This window comes from Nematolebias whitei, chromosome 21, assembly GCF_014905685.2.
Source record: "Nematolebias whitei isolate Nwh7 chromosome 21, NemWhi1, whole genome shotgun sequence".
NCBI classification, from domain to species: domain Eukaryota; kingdom Metazoa; phylum Chordata; class Actinopteri; order Cyprinodontiformes; family Rivulidae; genus Nematolebias; species Nematolebias whitei.
The window spans coordinates 5,272,683-5,292,246 of record NC_056518.1 but is presented as its reverse complement, the minus strand read 5'-3'; the positions used below and the strand labels follow the sequence as shown (position 1 = coordinate 5,292,246).

The window sequence follows — 19,564 nt, the reverse complement described above, 5'->3', positions numbered from 1 at the left end:
TCTCACGCGGTCCGGTCGGGAAGGGGTATTTAAGGAGCACAAATACTGTGACAAAGTGGAAGTCTTGTGTGGACCAGCGCGCGGTGCCATGCAGTTGTGATGCGAGTTCTGTCATTGGATCGAAAGGCTTCCCGGTCACTTGTCACGGTGAGAGATACTCATATCAATTTGTGTGTTAAGAGTGTACGAGTGTACATGACTTTGCTTGGCTGTTTTCTTGTGGCAGATTAATAAATGACAATATTATTCTAGCAAGTTACAGTCCCTTGTGTTTCATTTTCCTCTTGTCTGAATATCTGGTGCCGATCGCTCACGAACCCTTTGATAAAGAATTTCATAATACAAGAATGAATATTGTTGTTTCATGGAACTCCGTTTAACTCACATCTGTCTGCATGCATTAGTGTGAGATGTTGTTATCAATCACAAATTGTGATTGTTATTTTGGTTCTATTGTCACTAATCAGTTCACGACTATTGTTACCAATCAGTTCATTTGATTAATAATCAGCTCTGCTGTTCATACTGTTCAGCTGTAAACCGGTTGGTTCATGGATCTTTTCAGCATTTTTCTCTCCCCGTTGAATTTTCCATGCATTCAGAACGCATAGTTACACAACATGCGTCTGTGCATGGCACACATAATTACGCAATGCGTAATTACGCACATGGGGAGCTGAGTGACAAGACGTTTTTTGGGCAAGCTTCTGTTTCATACGGTGTTCGAATGGACCCAGTGAGGCAAGGACAACATCCGCTTCGCCCTTAACCTATCAGCGACAGCCTTAAAGGGCGAAGCCTATACGAAATAGAACGTTGGTTACGTACTGTAACCCCAGATTCTGAGTATAAGCATAGCCCTTTAAGCGTCGGGCCTCACTGGCTCCTAAATGGCTGAAGAAAAAGCTATTTTGGGAGCCGATTTCCCGCTCTTAACGTAATTTATACGGACCGGGTGGGGCCCACACAGCAGGTGGGCGTGGACTAAATTTTTCAGTGCAATGCTTCACATATCGGGATAAACCCATCAGCGACAGCCTTAAAGGGCTACGCTTATACTCATAGAATCTGGGGTTACAGTAAGTAACCAACGTTTTTATTTATTAAGATTGCTCCCCCCGTCTTGCTTGCTGAGAAGGATGAGTAATATATTTGATCCACCCAATCCCTTTTTAGTTTCTCATGCTCTTTGTCAATAAGGTGGGTCTCTTGCAACAATGCTATATTAATCTTTTCTTTCTTAATCCAAGATAAAAGCTTTTTACGTTTAATTACATTATTCACCCCTTTGACATTAAATGACATAATTTTTTACCATATTTACTGAGATACTTCCTTAAACAATACCTATCCAGCAATCAAATGAGTAACAGTGTGAGGTCCACAAATAGAGAAAAAAAAAAAAAAAAAAATAAGGGGGGGGGGGGGGGGATAAGAGGAATACAGTACAATATCATAAACCAACAACAGCAACAACATAATAGGTCAAGTACAAAGAACTGTAACGTGCACTTGCCATTAAACAATATAACATCCAATATAAAACTTAACAATTTTATGATTGTTGAGACCAATTTAAGCTTGGTCCCCTTTTCCTTCGACTCGTTCATCAACCTAGGAACCAGTGTCACTGTGAGGACACAGCACTTCACGAGAGCACACCCAGCAGCCCCCATCTACTCTACTAAAATGCTGCAGTGAGTTGCCCACTTGCTCCCGAAACAAACTTCCACTGTTTGTCAAACCCATAATATTTATCTCTACGAGCAAAAAATGCTCATTTTAAATCAATCTGAGGGGGCGGCAAAACAAATGTTTTTAAAGTTTTAGATCTGAAATGTCATTATGATCAACGCCGCATCGAACCATATACTTTATGTGACCCATATACTCACGAGGCTTTGTCCCTCACCTGAAGGACTTTAACAGCTTCTTCTGCTGTGTCGAAAGAGAACTCTCTATTGTTGAGAGAGAAGTGCAGTATGGCAGGATACTGCATCCGGAACCTGATATTTTTTGCGATCAATTCCTGGCATACAGAGTTGAACTTTCTTCTTTGTTGGATGATATTTTGTAGAATATCCTGGCGAATGATGATTTCTTTACCTTCGTATTCTAATCTTTGTTTCCTGCTGGATGCCAATATTTCCATTTTATCAGCTGGATAGTGGAGTTTCATTATGACAGCCCGCGGGACTCCTGGGTCTAGGGTGACCCAGGCCTCTGTGGCATCTGTCCAGTCCAATCCTGTCCTTTGAGGTTTTGATATTCAGAAGTTTAGGTAGCCACGTTTCAAAAAAAGGCAGAGGATTCTTCCCTTCGACACCCTCATGGATACCGAAGATCCGTATGTTGTCCCTACGTGAACACGCCTCTTAGTCATCCACACGGGTCAGTGTAGCGGTTAGCTTGTTCTCCATAGCCAGCATTCTGTTCTGCAGCTTGGCTATATTGTCTTCAACGTCCGAGATATGGCTCTCTGCTTCATCCAGTCTTCGTGTATAAGTCTCTAATTTTGCAGCAATTGTGTCCAACTTAGCTGAAAACGCAGAGAATTTGTCCTCCATGAAAGCAGCCACTTTTGCAGTGATCTCAGAAGCCAGCATGGCTACATCCAATGCTACGCTCACGTTAGCTTCTTCCACGTTTCCTTCCTTGATAGCTGCCTCGTTATTAGCTTTGCGTCGAGCACCTCTGTGGGATTTCGGTTTTTCTATGTTCTCCATCGCTGTAGCTTGGTCCGTTAGCCGTCTCCCTCAATCTTGGGTCCAAAAACGATAGTTAAATCATACAATTAAGGAAGAATTGTCCGGGAGCTCCTTAGCCTCAGTCCTTTCAGTATGACGTCATCACCGGAAGTCAACTGTGTCAACTCTTACATCAAACCATTTAGATGGTTTATAAATTACAGTTGTGTTTTTATACAGACTTGCACAGGTTTTGAGATTTTGTTTCAGATTTTGTTTTAAAGATTTACCAAATATGTATGAATGCAATATGGTTGAGACGGAAGTCTGTACATTTCACATTTAGTTTGTTTTGAAAATGTAGCAAATATTAGCAATATGGTTAAAAAAAACTGTGAAATTTGTATTTTATTTTGAGTTAAATGTTTATGCAATACAGTAGTCTGTTTACTTTTAATCTGTGATGAACTTGAGACCTGTACAGGGTGTCCCCCGCCTCTCGCACAGTTACTGCTGGATATGGGCACCTGCGATCCGATAAGGAAAAAGCGGGTAAAGATAATCAGTGATGGATGGATGGATTTTGTTTAAAAGATTTACCAAATATATTTGATAAATCTTTTAAACAAAATACATCCATCCGGCCATATTTTAAATATGGATGAAATGCAATATGATTAAGACTGAAGGTTTTTTTTTGTTTGTTCTTAAATGTTTATGCAATATAGTAAGCTGAAGTCTTTGTTTACTTTTGTATTTTGAATTATTTGTGATGGACTGGAGACCTGTCCAGGGTGTACCCCACCTCTCGCACAGTGCTGGATATAGGCACCAGTGACCTCCGGGACTCAATAAGGATGAAACGGGTAAAGATGATGGATGGATGGATGGATGGATGGATAGATTTTGTTTAAAAGATTTACCAAATATATTTATGATAAATCTTTTAAACAAAATCCATCCATACATATTTGAAATATGGACAAATGCAATAACTGTGAAGTTTGTTTTTTTAGTTAAATGTTTATGCAATATAGTTTAATTTTGTATTTTGAATTATTTGTGATGGACTGGACACTGGAGACCTGTCCAGGGTTGTCCCCTGCCTCTCGAACAGTGATAGGCACCAGTGACCTCCGGGACCCGAAAGATGCTGTATTCTATTCATATACCCATGCTCACAATTCAGGCTGCTGTTTTATACTGTATTATTTGACATTATTAGTGTTTACTACGAGCATACATTATTGTTTTAAATAAATGTTTATTTGTTTACATTGTTGTTTAATCTTTTCATCATTTCAACAGAAAATAGTTTCAGAATCGAAAATCGTTTTAGAATCGAAAATCGTTCCCGTGACGAAAATCGTCTCAGAATCGAAAATCGATTTTGAAATCGTTTCGGCACAAAAAATAAATGAATTTTAAAAAAAAAAAAATCGGATCGATTCGCCAGACACAGAGATTCGCACCCCTAGCTCTAATGTTAAAAATCTTGGTGTTATTTTTGATCAGGACATGTCTTTTATCCCCCACATTAAAAACGTTACTAGAACTGCTTTCTTTCATCTGCGTAATATCAATAAAATTATAAACATCTTATCTAAAAATGATGCAGAAAAACTGGTTCATGCATTTGTCACATCTAGACTGGACTATTGCAATGGTTTATTATCTGGGTGTCCAAATACTTCTTTAAAACGTCTTCAATTGATCCAAAATGCTGCTGCAAAAGTCTTAACTGGAGTTAGTAGGAGAGATCATATCTCTCCGGTTTTAGTTTCTCTCCATTGGCTCCCTGTCAAATCCAGAATAGAATTCAAAATCCTACTTCTAGCCTACAAAGCTCTCAACAAACTAGCTCCATCTTATATTACAGATTTTATACTTCCATATTTTCCTAAGAGTACTTCACTCTCAGGCTGCAGGTTTACTTGTGGTTCCGAGAATTTACAACAACAGAATGGGAGGCAGAGCTTTCAATTATCAGGCTCCTCTCTTGTGGAACCAACTTCCAATCTCTGTCCATGAGGCTGACACATTATCCTGTTTTAAAACTAGGCTTAAGACTCTCCTTTTTGCTAAATTCTATAGTTAGGTTGGCTTGGGTTACCTGAGCTGTCCCATAGTTATGCTGCTATAGGCTTAGACTGCTGGAGGACAAACTCACCACATTTTTTTCACTCTGCTACTGTCTTTACTTACTCTGTTCAACCTGTTTTGTATTTGTAATTATTTTTTCTATCCTTAACACGTTTCTGTTGTCTTTCAGGTACACCTGGACCTATATCTGGACCTACCATTCTGTGTTCGTTGGTCTCTCCTTTCTGTCCTCTCAAACCAGCCGATCAAAGCAGATGGCCGCTTGTCCTGAGCCTGGTTCTGCTGGAGGTTACTCCCTTTTAAAAGGGAGTTTTTCCTTTCCACTATTGCCATTGTGCTTGCTCAGGATGGGAGACTGCAACAAAGCCAAGATTCAACTTTTCTGCTGGCCTACTTAGATAGAGAACTTTACTAATTGGCTTTTTTATGTATGTGAATGTTCCTGTAAAGTGCCCTGAGACAACTTTGTTGTGATTTGGCGCTATACAAATAAACTAAATTGAACTGAAATTGGATTTCCCCAGAAAAGATGGCCCAAGTGGCTGGGGAGCGGGAAGTCTGGGCCTCCCTACTTAAGCTGCTACCCCCGCGACCCAACCCCAGATAAGCGGAAGAAAATGGATGGATGGTATGGTATGAAAATGACAAGTGTGGGTCTTCAGATGATTTTCAGCAATTACCAGTAAAATGATTACTAAATGTAAGTTTATGATATTTGAGAAATTTAAAAAAGTAGTCATAATGTAATAAAAAATATATTTTTTAAAGTGAATAAAAATGGTTTATTGTTTGTGTTGACATTATGCTCATGTTTGACAGAGACGTTGATGTGCGTCGGCCGTTGAATGATGATTCAACACAATCTACTGGCTTCTTTCCTTAGATAAATAACTTTACTAATTGACTTTTTATCAGTGAAAGTTTCTGTTCTAACCCTAACCCTGAAACAACTTCTGTTGTGACTTGGCATTATATAAATAAAACTGAATTGAATTAATAGTTGTCACAAATATATTCCACTTGTATTTGTTGGTAGATGGGTAAAAGTTATCTTGATAAAAGTTGATCTAGATAACAATTTTGACCCACCAAATGAATACATTAAAAGATCCATCACTAAATCTCATCTATTCATAACAGGCACCAGTACTATTATATTGTGACCGAGTTTTAAAGCAGTTCCAAAGCAAACGTACTGTAAATCAAATGTGTTCCCAATCCAGTTTTCAACAAGGTTTATCTTCAAATTGTGTTGTTCACCATCAAGAGTGTAGTAACAGAGTGACAATTTCAGAAAATTTAGCAGTTATGAGGTAATTGTGATCTGTAAACTGTTTTTGATGCATCTATAGGTTTTATTTCAAATACACAGTGGTGGGATGTAACTAAGTACAAGGACTTTGTTACTGTACTTAAGAACATTTTTCATGTATCTGTACTTTAATTAAGTAGAGTTCAACGTGGATACTTTGACTTTTACTCCACTAAATTTTACATTAAGTATCTGTGCTTTCTACTACATTACATTTTTATAATACGTTGCATTACACATTACATTCACGTTGCAGTTTTTTTTTTTTTTTTTGTTAGTTGAAAGTAACCAGTGGCAAGAGGGGAATTGGTCCATTGAATCACTGCAAAGTGGGCAGGTAACGTTAGACCCGCTTTCAAGAAGAGCTGGGCCAATGACATATTCTAGTATATACATTATTGAGCTGGTGCACCTGCAGCACCACTAACACACCCAAAATGGGTTCTACTTCTACCACAGAGAGTCAGACAGAAGATACACACCACCCATGGCCATACTGAAAGATTATTGAAAGACTATTCAGTACTGCAGGACAGATTTTCTCTCCCATAAGAGATAGACTGGACTCAAAAAACTTTGAAAACCAACTTCTTCTGAACTTGAACAAGAAATTCTTGCTGTAATATTAAAATGTGTCAGTTCATGGGATGTTAGGACAGGAAACAAGAGATGTCTCCAAACGGCTCGACACTCGGGTCCAAAATATGAAAATGGTGTCAGGAAGTTAAAATACTGTTCATTATTGAACCATTACAAGTTGGACTAGACAGTATTTTTTAACTAGTTGATGACAAACAGGAGTTGAAATGTCAGTTGAAATGATCAGTGCCTATTCCTTTGTTAGGTGTGTCTAATGCTCCTTTTTTCAGGCAGACAACTTTTACTTAAATGTGTTTACTGCGGTTAAAATGACACAATGGTTGTGCTTTGTGTTAAATAAAAACTTTCAAAGGTATAATCATTCCTCCTTCTTATTTTGTTTAATGACATTTAACTCCGCATGTCATCCCTGAAATTCTGACACACAGAATCACAAGTCCAAGTGTGAACGGTGTCACAGGGTAAACACAATAAAACATGTATTATTAGCAGCAATGTTCATTAAAATGGAACAACACTATTACTGTATTACAGAAAATATACATACGGTAGTCACACTTAATGATATTGTAGACCATTGAATTAGGTAATACATTCAGCAAGTACTTTTAATACTTTAAGTATTTTTAAAAGCAAGTACTTACTTACTTTTACTTAAGTAAAACTGTTAATGTGGTACTTCTACTTTTACTGGAATACATTTTTGTCCGTTTATTTGTACGTACTTAAGTAATTAAGTACAGTGTTTGAGTACTTTCTCCATCCCTGCAAATACATTACCTAAAGATGGAACAATATGAATCTGTTTACCTTTGGTTTTGTTCTCTTCTTGGTCTGTGGTGCTGGGCATACTAGACATCATGGTGGCTGAAGATTCATTCTGTAGTAACTTGGACACTCTAACAGCCAGTGAGCTCTCACTGCTCCCATCGCTCAGTTCCTCCTGATCAGCATCCTCATTGACAGAGGAAGAGGAGTGACTCTGTGCAGCAGGGGGTGCAGAACATTCTTCCTCCTCTGAGACCCCCCCTCTGTCTGATGAATCAGAGTTAAGTTGCTGTAGCGTTTTAACTTGAGGCTGTATTGGGATGTTATAAGGGGGTGCTGCACTACAGCCCTCAGGCTCTGTCCGTCCGGCTGATTTGGAGATGGCAAGAGACATCTCTTCACTACCACCTACAGTGCTATCTTGTGGTGTGGTGTATGTTACAGAAGCAGGTGCAGTATTCACAGCTTGTGTGGATGGATTATTGTTGGTTCGTTGAGATGACGTCATACTCTCACGACCAACTGAGGTTTGCCTTGTTTTCTCTGAGGCAAGCACAGAGTCTGATGAAGTCCTTGCCCACAGCAGTGAAGAACGAGTTCTGAGGCCTTCAGCTGTGGAGACGGAGGCAAACAAAGAGTCTTGAATCCTGCTAGATTTGGGATGCAGTGATTTGAAAATGTCTTCATCAGAGAAAGGACGGGTTGGTAAAGCAGCCGAGGAGGTTGCAGAAGACCCACTAGATATGATGTGGTTTGCATGAAAGAGTAGTTTACGGATCTCTGACAAGGCATTGGTGCTGACAAAGGAATTTTCTGCATCTTGAGCCATATTTTGGCTGCTTTGGAAATGTGAATTTGAGTTGCTTGCCTTAAGAGTCAATGAGGTTTCGAGGTCAGACATGTTTGGGAGCTGAATTTCAGCTCGTCTGTAGTCCCATTGTTGCTGGCTGGGTTGCAGTGAGAAAGAACTGAAGCCTTCATTAGGCTGTAAGTCAGGTGCCAGTCTGCCTTCACCATGAATAGCTTCTACATCTGATAGAGAAGTTGTCCTCACTCTGACCAGCTCTGGGATTGATACAGTTCGAGCAAGACTGTCCAGGCTAAACGGTACAGACAAACTGGAGTCCACCGACAAAATACTGGACCTGGAGAATTCTCCTTTCAGGGGACTGCCTCCTGGAAATAAAACAGAGTATTTTAATAAAATCATCTACAGTAGTACTAACCATGATGGATGTCTAATAAAAGATTAAGCAAACCAAACCCATTTTTGTCCCTTGCAAAAGGCAAAACTGTTCTCCAAATTGTTTATGTTATGTTTCAATATATTATAATAACATATTGTTGGAGACTAAATGCAGTTTATAATGGTTAACAAATGTAACTGTATAGTTTTGAGTCCACATGTGGTACACTGAGATTAATTTAAAACGATAAAGGTATAGGTGTGAAATTTAGTTTATTTTTGTAATACTTAAGTGATTAAAATGTAAGCTTTAGTAGATATTTGAGTTATATTATTTTCCAGTAGCTGTGTAAAATTAGGTGTTTTGATGATTACCTGTATTGTGGTGGGTGTGGTTTATTGGTAGGCAATTAGTCAGGCTGTCAGCAGTCAGGTGGAGCCACACAGTTTTTTGACCTCTCTCTCTATGTCCCTATAGTTCCCTTTCTTTAATTTTGTACAAGTTTTGATTTTTGCAACAGAAGTAAAGTGTTCGACTTCATTAAGGACTCAATGGAATTCTTTATGCATGGTGTTAAGGATGAGGAGACGCCTCAGAATGTCAAGCTAGTGGCTTCAATCAATGGAAACCTACACTTGTAATTTAAAAAAAAAACATAACAAGGTCTTTGTTTCACAAAAAGAGAGCTAGAATAAGAATTAGGTCAATTTGGACATAACTTTTTCTAAACTCCACAAAATATTCACAGAAAAACAAGGTGAATGAAACAGGACTTACTCATGAGGTAATATTAATATTAATATAATTATTATTAGTAAAAAATAAATAAAATTTTATCTTGAGCTTTGTTAACAAATATATCCTTTGCAGTGTGTGGTGACCTGAACATGATTTGCTAAGTTTAAACAGGCTTGTGCTAGTTTTTATTCCCCCAAAATACATTTCCCCTTTAAGCTGCATATTCTGTAGTATAAATCATTTTGAGCTTTCATACCCTCACAGGGCTGAGTGCTCTTCAAAGGGGTTCCAATGGATCTTTTAGTTGCACAGAGGTCAGTGAGAGAAAATTCAACTTCTCTAATCGGCCCTCTAGGAGCAAAAGGAGTCAGAATTTTTGAAGGAGTCTGGTCTATTCCAAGGTTTTGAAGATATAGCTGCAAGAAAAACAATACTAATCAGAAAATCAAGTCCACAAAGGTTTGAAATTAGATTACAAGCTGATAAGTAATAATTGTATTTAGAAACAATATTTTGGACAGATATTTTGATGTTAAATGTCAGATTTGCCTTTTACCGGAATTCGTTCATCGATGTTGAGCTCTGGAGACTTTGGAGGAGGTGGTGGGGCTGAGTGTTTCGAAGTCCAGTAGGGAGCATAATTATCAATCTCCAAACTGACAACAGAGGATGTTCCAGCAGAAGCTCTTACTTTAACTCCACTGTAAGTTTCTTGGGAACTTGAAAGTGTCTGATCAAACGACACATCATTGAAGTGGCCGAGGCTCATAAGAGAAGGATGGACTTCAGTGCTGGAATGATGATGATTTGGAGCTTCATCTTGGCTCTGAGTCCACACTTTTACTGGAGGCGTGTCCATCTGTTGAGGTTTATTAACAGACATGATGACTGTGCTTAAAGTGGAGTGGGATTGTGACCTGCCAAAGAGCGAGGGTGGTGCTTCAGACTCCTTGTTATCCTTGTCACAAGGAGAACTGCCCACTGCCTCTCCTCTTCTTGAAGAAGAAGAGCCAGAGGGCGCTGAGGAGGAGCTCTGAGTGGCATTTTGATTGACAGCACATGCAACAGAAGGTTGTTGTAAAGTCCCAGCCTGCTGAGTAAGACTTTTGTTTAAGGGGTTGGATACTGCATGGTGAGATTTATTTTTAGAAGAGATGCCATCAAAATCTTCCAGTGTTGGGCTATCATTCTGTTTTGCACTCAGTGCATCTACTTTTTGTATAAAGTTGAGACGTGGGAGAAACTGGACTTCTGCAGAGGTCTGCAGAGAATCTTTATCATAATGATTAGCTTCATGTGGGAGACGGGCAACAACTTTTGGGACAGCTTGCTGTGAAGTAATTCCTGTGCTCGACTGATAGAAATTCTCTTTATCAGATTCTATGGCTGAAAATTGTCCTAATTTAGCCTTGGTGTTGGACTTCAACTGAGCTATATAAACTGCTGGAGTAGATTGAGACTGTGGACGAAAACCCAAGTAGGACCCATCACTCCATGTTTTGTTCTGTGACAAGACGTTTTGTTCTTTAACCAAATCAGCATCAGGTGAAAATGGTCCCATCCACAGCAAACCATCCAGATTTGCTCTTTCACTCGATTTCCTTTTAGTAACATTTCTGAGGGACGGCATGAACAACTGACAAGATGGTGTCAGAACCATTTGCTGTTTTTTGTTAGATCCAGCTTCTGGTCTACTCGGTTTCTCTGCTTCAGACAGTAGCTGTCTGTTTAACAGCTCACTACTATCATCAGGTTGAGTGCTGCGGAAACCCATGGTTATGTTACTGATCTCTGCTGACAGAGTTCTTGAATCAACTGACTGTTTTGTTGACTTCTGGAAAATAGTAGCTTCCCCTGGAGGACCTTCTCTTTTAACCGAGTTTTCATCTGAGATGAGTTTGCAAACTTTAGTGCTTTTTGACTCATTTGTACTCTTCATGGAGGTCTGAGATTTGGATGAAGAAGCACTGTTACTGCTGCTGCTTCGCAAACTGACTTCTTTCTGTAAAAGGTCCAAAAGATGCTGAGCAGGGACATCTTTTCTCAGAAAGAAAATCTTGTCATCAACAGTGCCACCTGTATACTTATCTGTTTGTGTCTCTGACTTGCTCTCTCTGCTACTTACACCTTCTCCTGACAGTATTACTTGTTCATTTTCAGAAATGGCACTTAAATGAGGCATTTCCTTTATGTTGCTTTTGTTTTCTGATAAACTGTGCTGAGATTCAGTAAAGGACTTATTTGCTTTCTCCTCAGAAATAATTGTTGCCTGAGACAAAGGGTACTGAGACAAAGAGCTATGCTCAGAGGAGTAAGTGGTGCAGTCCTGGAGAGGAAGGCCAAATCTCTCTGATGCCACAGAAACATCAGGATATACCCTAAAAACAATAATAGATGATCATGCTTTTATTCATATTAAAAGTTCTACTTTTCTAGTGACACAATGTAAGTTTGTAAAAAAGTCATATTTTTCTTACCTTAAAGGAGCAAATTCTGAATTACTTTGATTGAAAGAATAATATTCAGTGAAGTTGTGCTCCACTTCAGAGGTTACAGGCAACAGGAAGAGGGCTGGTGACAGGTTACTGTCCTGAAATTCTAATGATACACAGTGGGTTATCCATGAGAATCAATAGCTGAAATGCAACTGGTAAAATAACTTTAAATGGGTAGTTTATTCTTATATGTGAGAGGCCTGTCATCTCAACATTTGTGAGAACTTTTGATTGGCTTCAACCATTGTTTCATTATGTATAACATACCCAGCTGCAAAGCTACTGTTTGTGATTGCTGAAGCTCCCAGTCAGCGATTTCAACCCCGGGCTGCCCCTGCTCCTGGTGAGCACTGCTTTCACGCTGTGCTCCTAGTTGGGTTAAGAGTGTTTCTCCAGCAGGTTGACTCCCATCTTCATCTTTGGACACATGAGGAGGTGTTGTCACCTTCTGTACATGAAGTCACAAAACAAAGTAGCAATAAGTTACCATCTTCCTAAATCAGTTTACTCTGTTTGTTGTGTAATCTTAAAGATGAGAAATGTCAGTTTTCTGAAGGATTAAAACTACCGCTAAGATCAACACTGTAGTTTCCGTAGTTTGTAGAACAGGAAAAAGTTTCACAAACTGATGGTCAAACAGCAGAGTAGATTAAGAAAAAAATTGGTCGGCTGCATCAAGGCAGGGGAGTGGTGGCGCAGAGGTTAGAGAGGTGGGCCTGTGATCCGAAGATCGCAGGTTCACACCCCGGCCCCGACAACATCAAAAATTGTGGGTGGGGTAGGTGAAGCACCCACACTTGCACCCACTCTCATTCGCCCCACTCTGGGCCCATGAGCAAGGCCCTTAACCCCCCATCTGCTCCCTAAACAGGTCTCTCTTGAAAATGAGTTCTCGTGACTCAATGAGACTACCTGTATAAAAAAGGGTAAATGAAAAAATGAGGCAAACCACATTAAAGAAAGTGAATTCTGTCACCTGAGCCTCCACTGTATGGAGACAAGGGTCATACAGTGTTTACACATACATTAGTACGTTCTATATTAAACGTGTTTGGATTTTTTTTTTTGCAATAAATGTAGAAAACTCACATAATCAAATACAGTGTTTCCCCTACCATTATACAAGCGGGGCGCACCGCCCCGTCAACAGAACCGAGCGCCCCGTCTACCAAACCCCACCCACCTGTCTGCACTGACGTAAGGCTAAACTAGCGGCTCGCAATGCAGGTGCACTAGCTAAAAAGCTAAAAGCAGCGTCTTCCTTCACGTTGAAGCCTCATGCTGAACGCACCCCCGCCACTTGAAAACTGTCGGTACAAACAGCGCACAGCTCAGATGTGCGTCTCCCCCCTAACCTAATCTATGTATACTGTAATATATGTCTATGGTGCTGGTGACACCCACAGACAGGTTCACGTGTGCAGCGCGTGTTGTCGAAGCCGTTCGACAACACGCGCTGCAGAAAGTTGTTCCGTGCTTTTCTGCAAGGAGAAAGGAGTTCAGCAGCCTCCCCCTCCTCCTCTCAGCATTAAAGTCAGCCTGTGAGAGCCTGAACGTCCTGATACATTATCTCCACGACCGGACTCTTCATCAAAGAACTCCGAGGACGGCTCTGTGCCTGTGCTTCAGCTGGTGAGTTTACGTTTGTTAACGTAACTGCAACTTAACACGTACATCGCGGTGAAATAAATTATGATCCATGTAACGCTAACTTTAAGATATTAGTGTGTAAATTTATTTTATCTACGTGGCTAGCTAAACTCAGAAGCTAACTAAAGATTGACAGTAACATAAATCTTAGCTTGTAAAAATGTGCTCATCCATTGGATCAGCTGCTTAAACAGTTCACTAATGTTCACTGTTTATGTTCATGTTCTCCTCACAGGAGGATCTGACCCTGATGTGAGGAGGACAAAAGAAAAGCAAGGTGGGGGTGCCACAGGACAGTCATAAACTTTGTTGTTGAAAGTTTGCTGCTTTTTCTACAGTGGAGCTGCAGAGTGGAGGTAAGTTAAGCTGTAAAAGATTTTGTTGACCAGTTAAGCTTTTATCTCTCAGCCTAGATAATGTTTTTTTAGCAATAATAACACAACCATGTTATTGTTGATGTTTTGTTCTCATGTCAATTAGGGAGATTATCAGAGCCCTAAACCCCAGAGAACCACAGAGAAGATTCAGGCAGAGACACAGAGGTACAGAAGTCTGCATCAACCCTACCTCATTGAATCCAGTGACCTGCTGGTGGAATGTGAGGGACAATATGTCAGTGCTATCAAACTGACAACCAAGGTATCTGTGTGTGCAACAAGCATCATCTACAGCCTCAGAGTGAACATTTTCTACTGCTGGAGACAACATCAGCCAGGAGCAGGCTTGTTTGTGTCCAGAGAAAGCAGACATGTTGATTTTTCTGAAAACTGTTAAGTGAAAAGGTCCTCAGTGTGTAGCAGTGAACATTAGACACTGAAGTGTCAATGGTTTTAGGGCTGCAACAACGAATCGATAAAATCGATAAAAATCGATGATTAAAAGCGTTGGCAATGAATTTCATTATCGATTCGTTGTTGCGCGATTATGCGTCTTTCACGGCGCTGCGGAGCCGTTTTGTTTTGTTCACGGGCAATTCATTGTCAATGCTGACTGACTGAATAAAGTTTGAAAAAAAAAACCTGCTGCGCGAGTTGAACAGAGCGAGGGGGGAGGAGAGCAGAGGCGGTGTTTTCAAAGGAAATTTAAGGAAATTTTACAAATGACCAACGCAGCGAAAACTGTTCAACCCAAGTCCTCCAAAGAGTGGGAGAACTTCACAAAGATAAAAAATGAGAAGCATGCAGCTTTGAAAATCGCCGACACGACACAGGAGAACCACGCTGATAAACGTAAACATGTCGGAGTCACGAGCTGCAGCTGATACAACTCGTCATGTGTTGCAGGTGAGTCTCTACAATTTAACACATTGTTCTGTTTCCAAGAGAGAAAACATAACGTCAGTCTCTCTGGAGTTGAAGCTGCTGCTTGTTTGTTTGTTTATCTGATTAATGACGGTGATAGAGAATGTGTGTGTTACTTTTTATTTAATTTAATTGGTACAAGCAGTGTTTAAATGTGATTTATAAATAAATCTAACACAAAGATAATAATTTAATGAGTAAGCTTCAACTTTTAATTTGCTGGCAAAGTCTGAAGACACTGCAGGTATGGCAGGATGAATTGCATTTAAACAGGAATTAAAGTAATTTATTACATCTACTCAAATGTGTGTAATTAAGTATTTTATATATGTGTGTGTGTGTGTTTAATTGCTCCTTTAGCTACTTTTGCCTGAACCTAACGCTGTAAGTGAAACAAGGCATTTCTTGAGTTGCTGTAAATTATGCTATAATACATATTTACTCTCTCATTCCAGAAAACAACAAACAACAACAGCCTTCATGATGGACAGACATCATGGACACCACAGCAGCAGCTGTCTTCACTGAAAGATCCTTAAATGATCGTCACTGACATGAGGCCTCTGTCGATGGTTGAAGATGAAGGCTTCACTACAATAATCCACACTTTTAATCCAGGTTACACTCTTCCCTCATTGACGCATTTTACAAAGTAGCTACATATTGTGCAGGTATAAAGATACATTTGTATATATTTTTGTGTACATTTGTTTTTTTAAGCTATTTGACTAACTTTTATTTTTTTATTCAATATTTTACTAACAGAATAGTCAAATAGCAACCTGTTTTTTGTGTGAATTGCTATGTCAGTCAAATGTTCAATTTTGGAATAAAGGAGTGGAAATTAAAACGTTGTGGGGTTTGTTGCCGATTCATTGATTAATCGAAAAAATAATCGGCTGATGAATCGATTATTGAAATCATCATTAGTTGCAGCCCTAAATGGTTTGTAACTGGTCTTTTGACCTGGAAATTATTTGTTTATTTTTATGTAAGAAAACTGCTTGGAATAGAAAAATACCAAAGTTAAAAAAATAAAACTCACAATTTGTACTGTAATGTGTAACGTAATTTTATTTGTTAGAATTAATAGTAATTACAAAATTGGTACTGAAAAAAGAACCGTCCAGGAACCGACACTGAAGTGAAGGTACCGACACCGGTACTGATACCGATTTTTTCAGAAAGGTACCCAGCCCTACCCCCGCCCCTCGCACAGTGATTGCTGGATATGGGCACCAGCGACCCTCGTGACCTAAAAATTGAAGAAGCAGGTAAAAGAAAATGGATGGATGGATGTTTTCTTTAGTTTCATGAGCTGGAAGCCCAAATTATGTAAAAATAAACAAATAAATACTTGAAATTGTTTTTTGTTTTTTTTCATTTACCCTTTATTTATACAGGTAGTTTCATTGAGCCATGAGAACTCATTTTCAAGAGAGACCTGTTTAGGGAGAAGATGGGGGTTAAAGACCTTGCTCGTGGGCCCAGGGTGGGACGAATGAGGGTGGGGGCAGGTGTGGGTGCTTCACCTACCCCACCAACATTTTTGATGTTGTCTGTACCGGGGCTTGAAACGGCAATCTTCCAATCACAGGTCCACCTTCTCTAACCTCTGCACCACCACTCCCCAAAAATTAAATTAAATTGTGTGCCCACAATTAAATTGTGGGCCCTGAATCTATCATCTATTAAAGATTAACTTTTTGAATGGAGATATGGAAGTTAAACAACTTTTCCATGATATTCTAATTTTTTGGAAATGGTCTGTATATTAAGTGTAATCAATAAGAAAGCACAAAGTATGAACTAAAACATACAGTATACTAAATAATTTTAATAAAAATTACTTATTAAAACTTTAATAAAATAGACCTAAAATGTTAATGTTTACGCTAGTTCCACCAAATACTTCAATTACAGTAAAACTACAGTTTACCTGAATGCTAGGTTTAAATAGATAATTTTAGCAGAATTTTATTTGTAAAAAGTCTACTTTGTAAGCCATTTCTCATACTTGTCATTTGTATTTGTGATATTTTTTGAACAAACAAGCAGTTGTTATGTTGAACCTGACGCAAAATAATAATAACTTTAGTTTGTGGAAATCTTGAATAAATTTGATAACAAAAGTGACAACATTCAAAGCAGCTGTCAAAATGAAAAGTGCTAGTAGCTGGGAGCAACAGGCTGTTATTGTTAGCTTGTTTGGAAATATGACAAAATATGTACATCCGCAAAGTTGCTGGTCATTTGCGGTTTTATTTTTAGTAATAATGTAATATTTTACCAGTAGTATGATAATAATTTGATTTAGTTAAGTTATAGTTAGCTCCCGATCAGCTATGTCAGAGATTCTTTATTGTCGTTCGCACCACATGCGATACATGTTAAATAGATAATTTTAGCACCCACCACCACATGCCATACATGTGGTGGGACGAAATTATGTACACAGGGTCCCAGTTACATCCAACAATAAAATGTAAAAGAAAACAATTATAAATCCAAGATATGAACTAAGAAAAACATCAACTAAAAATACACTAAGTACTAATAGCATAAAAACATTACGTCAAACAGCAACATTTAGCCAAAGCTAAAGTAAATGTTAGCCTGAAACTTCCGGTATATGAAATCGTATAAAAAGACCAATAATTATGTGTTTTACATGTTGTAATTTAAGATAAAGTTGCACAAATTACCTCTTGTTTCATGTTTTGTTTAAGATGACTGTCCGCCACAGAGCGCGCTTTGTTTACAAGGACCGTTGCTAGACGGAAGTGAAAGGAAAAAGACCGGAAATAGAATTTTACGGAAGAGACGACTGACCAAAATAATATTTTTTATGCCTTTCCATATTTTCACTAACTTAGTCACGGTAGGTAAAAATACACTATTTTGTTCAATTTGTTTTTTATGTGTGTTTTGAATAATTAGCATGCTAAGATTGATAATATACGCCACTGTGGCGGACACAATTGTATATACTTCACGTCAGAATGTGCTCTTATTGTGAAAGGGACAGAATATAAACGAATGAATTACAATCATTGATCCGCTCCGATGATATTTATATTTAGGCCCGAGCAGCTAAGCGCTGCGAAGGCCTATTGTTATTGTGTCGTTTCTAATTTTTTTCCGTTAAAGAGCGCTAATTTGGAGGCCTTAACATATCCCAAAACTCACCATATTTGACCCAAAATTGTCCCCCGAGAGAAATTTGAGGTATTTAATGGAACCAAAAGTGGGCGTGGCCAAACTGCTCCACAGCGCCCCCAAACGTGAGATATGACAACTGGTAAGTCCTAGAGAGCTGAAATTTGGTACACATGTACAACCCACTGAATCAAGGAAAAGTCTCTTGGAGGTATGCCTTAAACCAAACAGGAAGTCGGCCATTTTGGGTCAAAGGGTTAATTTTGGCCGTTTTTCACTTTTCGTACACGGCGAATTTGAACGAACTCCTCCTAGGGATTTCGCTCAATCGGTTTCAAACTTTCGCCGTTTGATCAGTAGGCATTGGGGACCTAAAGTTATCAAAACGGTGCAAACCGACGTATGTTGAGGGGGTGGGGACGGACCTAAAAATTATGCTTCACGCCAAAAATTTCCAAACGCTACAACTTTCACAATGAAAAACAGATTTGTACCAAATTTGGCACGAGTCATCCCTGTCCCATGCCCGACGATACCCTGAGGTCAAATTTTGACGTCATCAAAGCCCCGCCCCCTCAAAACAGGAAGTGACTTTTTTGGCTTGGAATGCTCCCTCCCTGACACTCTTGACCCAATCAGGATGATCCTGTGTTAGAAGGCAGATAACAAGTTGGTCTGACTTGCTTTGAAGCGCAAAGCGTTTCCCCTGGAGGATGTGGGCATGGCGGCGTGGCGAAGTCAGAAGTGACGCCGTTACAATACGTTTGGCTCTAATTTCCACAGATTTGATCCGAGGTTCATGAAAATCACTATGATCGATCATTGCCCGCCCCTTGAACAGGAAACCATGATAATTGCGCAATAGCCTCTCTAGCGCCCCCTAGAATATTTTAAAACCTCAGCCCCAAGCCATTTTTCGACCGATAAATCTGAAACTCGGTGAACATGTGTATCTTCTCAGGACCTATGAAAAAGTCTCTTGGCGCTCCGGTCCAAAACCAACAGGAAGTCGGCCATTTTGGGTCAAAGGTTAATTTTTGGGCGTTTTTAACGGCAAATTTTTACGAACTAGTCCTAGGGATTTTGAAGGATTGACTTCAAACTTGGTTATTAGGCCCTTAAGACATTGGAGAGTAAAAGTTATCAAAAGCTTTGGGTTTCGTTTTGTTAAAGGGGCGTGGCCAGGCCTCAAAGTTGAGCTTCACGCCATAAATTTCCACACGTTATAACTTTCAACTTGAAAAACAGATTTGCACCAAATTTGGCACGAGTCATCCCTGTCCCATGCCCGACGATACCCTCAGGTCATATTGTGACGTCATAAAAGCCCCGCCCCCTCAGAACAGGAAGTGACTTTTTTGGCTTGGAATGCTCCTTCTTTGACACCCTTCACATAATCAGGATGATCCTGTGTTAGAAGACAGATAAGATGGTCTGACTTGATTTAAACAACAAAACAGTTATAGCTGGAGAATGTGGGCGTGGCGCCATGGCGAATTAAAAAGTGACGCCGTTGCAATACGTTTGGCTCTAAATTGCACAGATTTGAGCCCAGGTGAACCAA

The 19,564-nt window shown here is 39.4% G+C and overlaps 2 protein-coding genes across 2 annotated transcripts in view; both read right to left on the bottom strand.

Annotated features, from left to right (window-relative positions):
* alms1 (ALMS1 centrosome and basal body associated protein) overlaps positions 1-8,061 on the bottom strand; it is a 109,441-nt gene extending 101,380 nt beyond the window's left edge. Inside the window, exon 1 of the mRNA XM_037694656.1 lies at positions 7,513-8,061. Within this exon, the coding sequence (XP_037550584.1) occupies positions 7,513-7,978 (466 nt within the window). The 5' untranslated portion in view covers positions 7,979-8,061. The remainder of the gene's footprint in view (positions 1-7,512) is intronic.
* Positions 8,062-8,387: 326 nt separating this feature from the next.
* On the bottom strand, positions 8,388-10,955 carry LOC119427637. Its single transcript, XM_037695275.1, has 4 exons — positions 9,952-10,955; positions 9,652-9,811; positions 8,525-8,646; positions 8,388-8,417 (listed from the first exon to the last, which is right to left on the bottom strand). Exons 1-4 carry the CDS (start codon positions 10,276-10,278, stop codon positions 8,388-8,390), a joined length of 639 nt encoding a protein of 212 aa, XP_037551203.1. The 5' UTR covers positions 10,279-10,955.
* Between the last annotated feature and the right edge of the window lie 8,609 nt (positions 10,956-19,564).

Coding starts and splice junctions, on each gene's coding strand:
- LOC119427637 (XM_037695275.1), bottom strand. CDS start 10,278: ATGTCTGTTAATAAACCTCAACAGATGGACACGCCTCCAGTAAAAGTG. Junction 8,647..9,651: donor GAGCACTCAGCCCTGTGAGG/GTATGAAAGCTC, acceptor TTTTATTTCCAG/GAGGCAGTCCCCTGAAAGGA. Junction 8,418..8,524: donor CAATCCCAGAGCTGGTCAGA/GTGAGGACAACT, acceptor ACTGCAACCCAG/CCAGCAACAATGGGACTACA.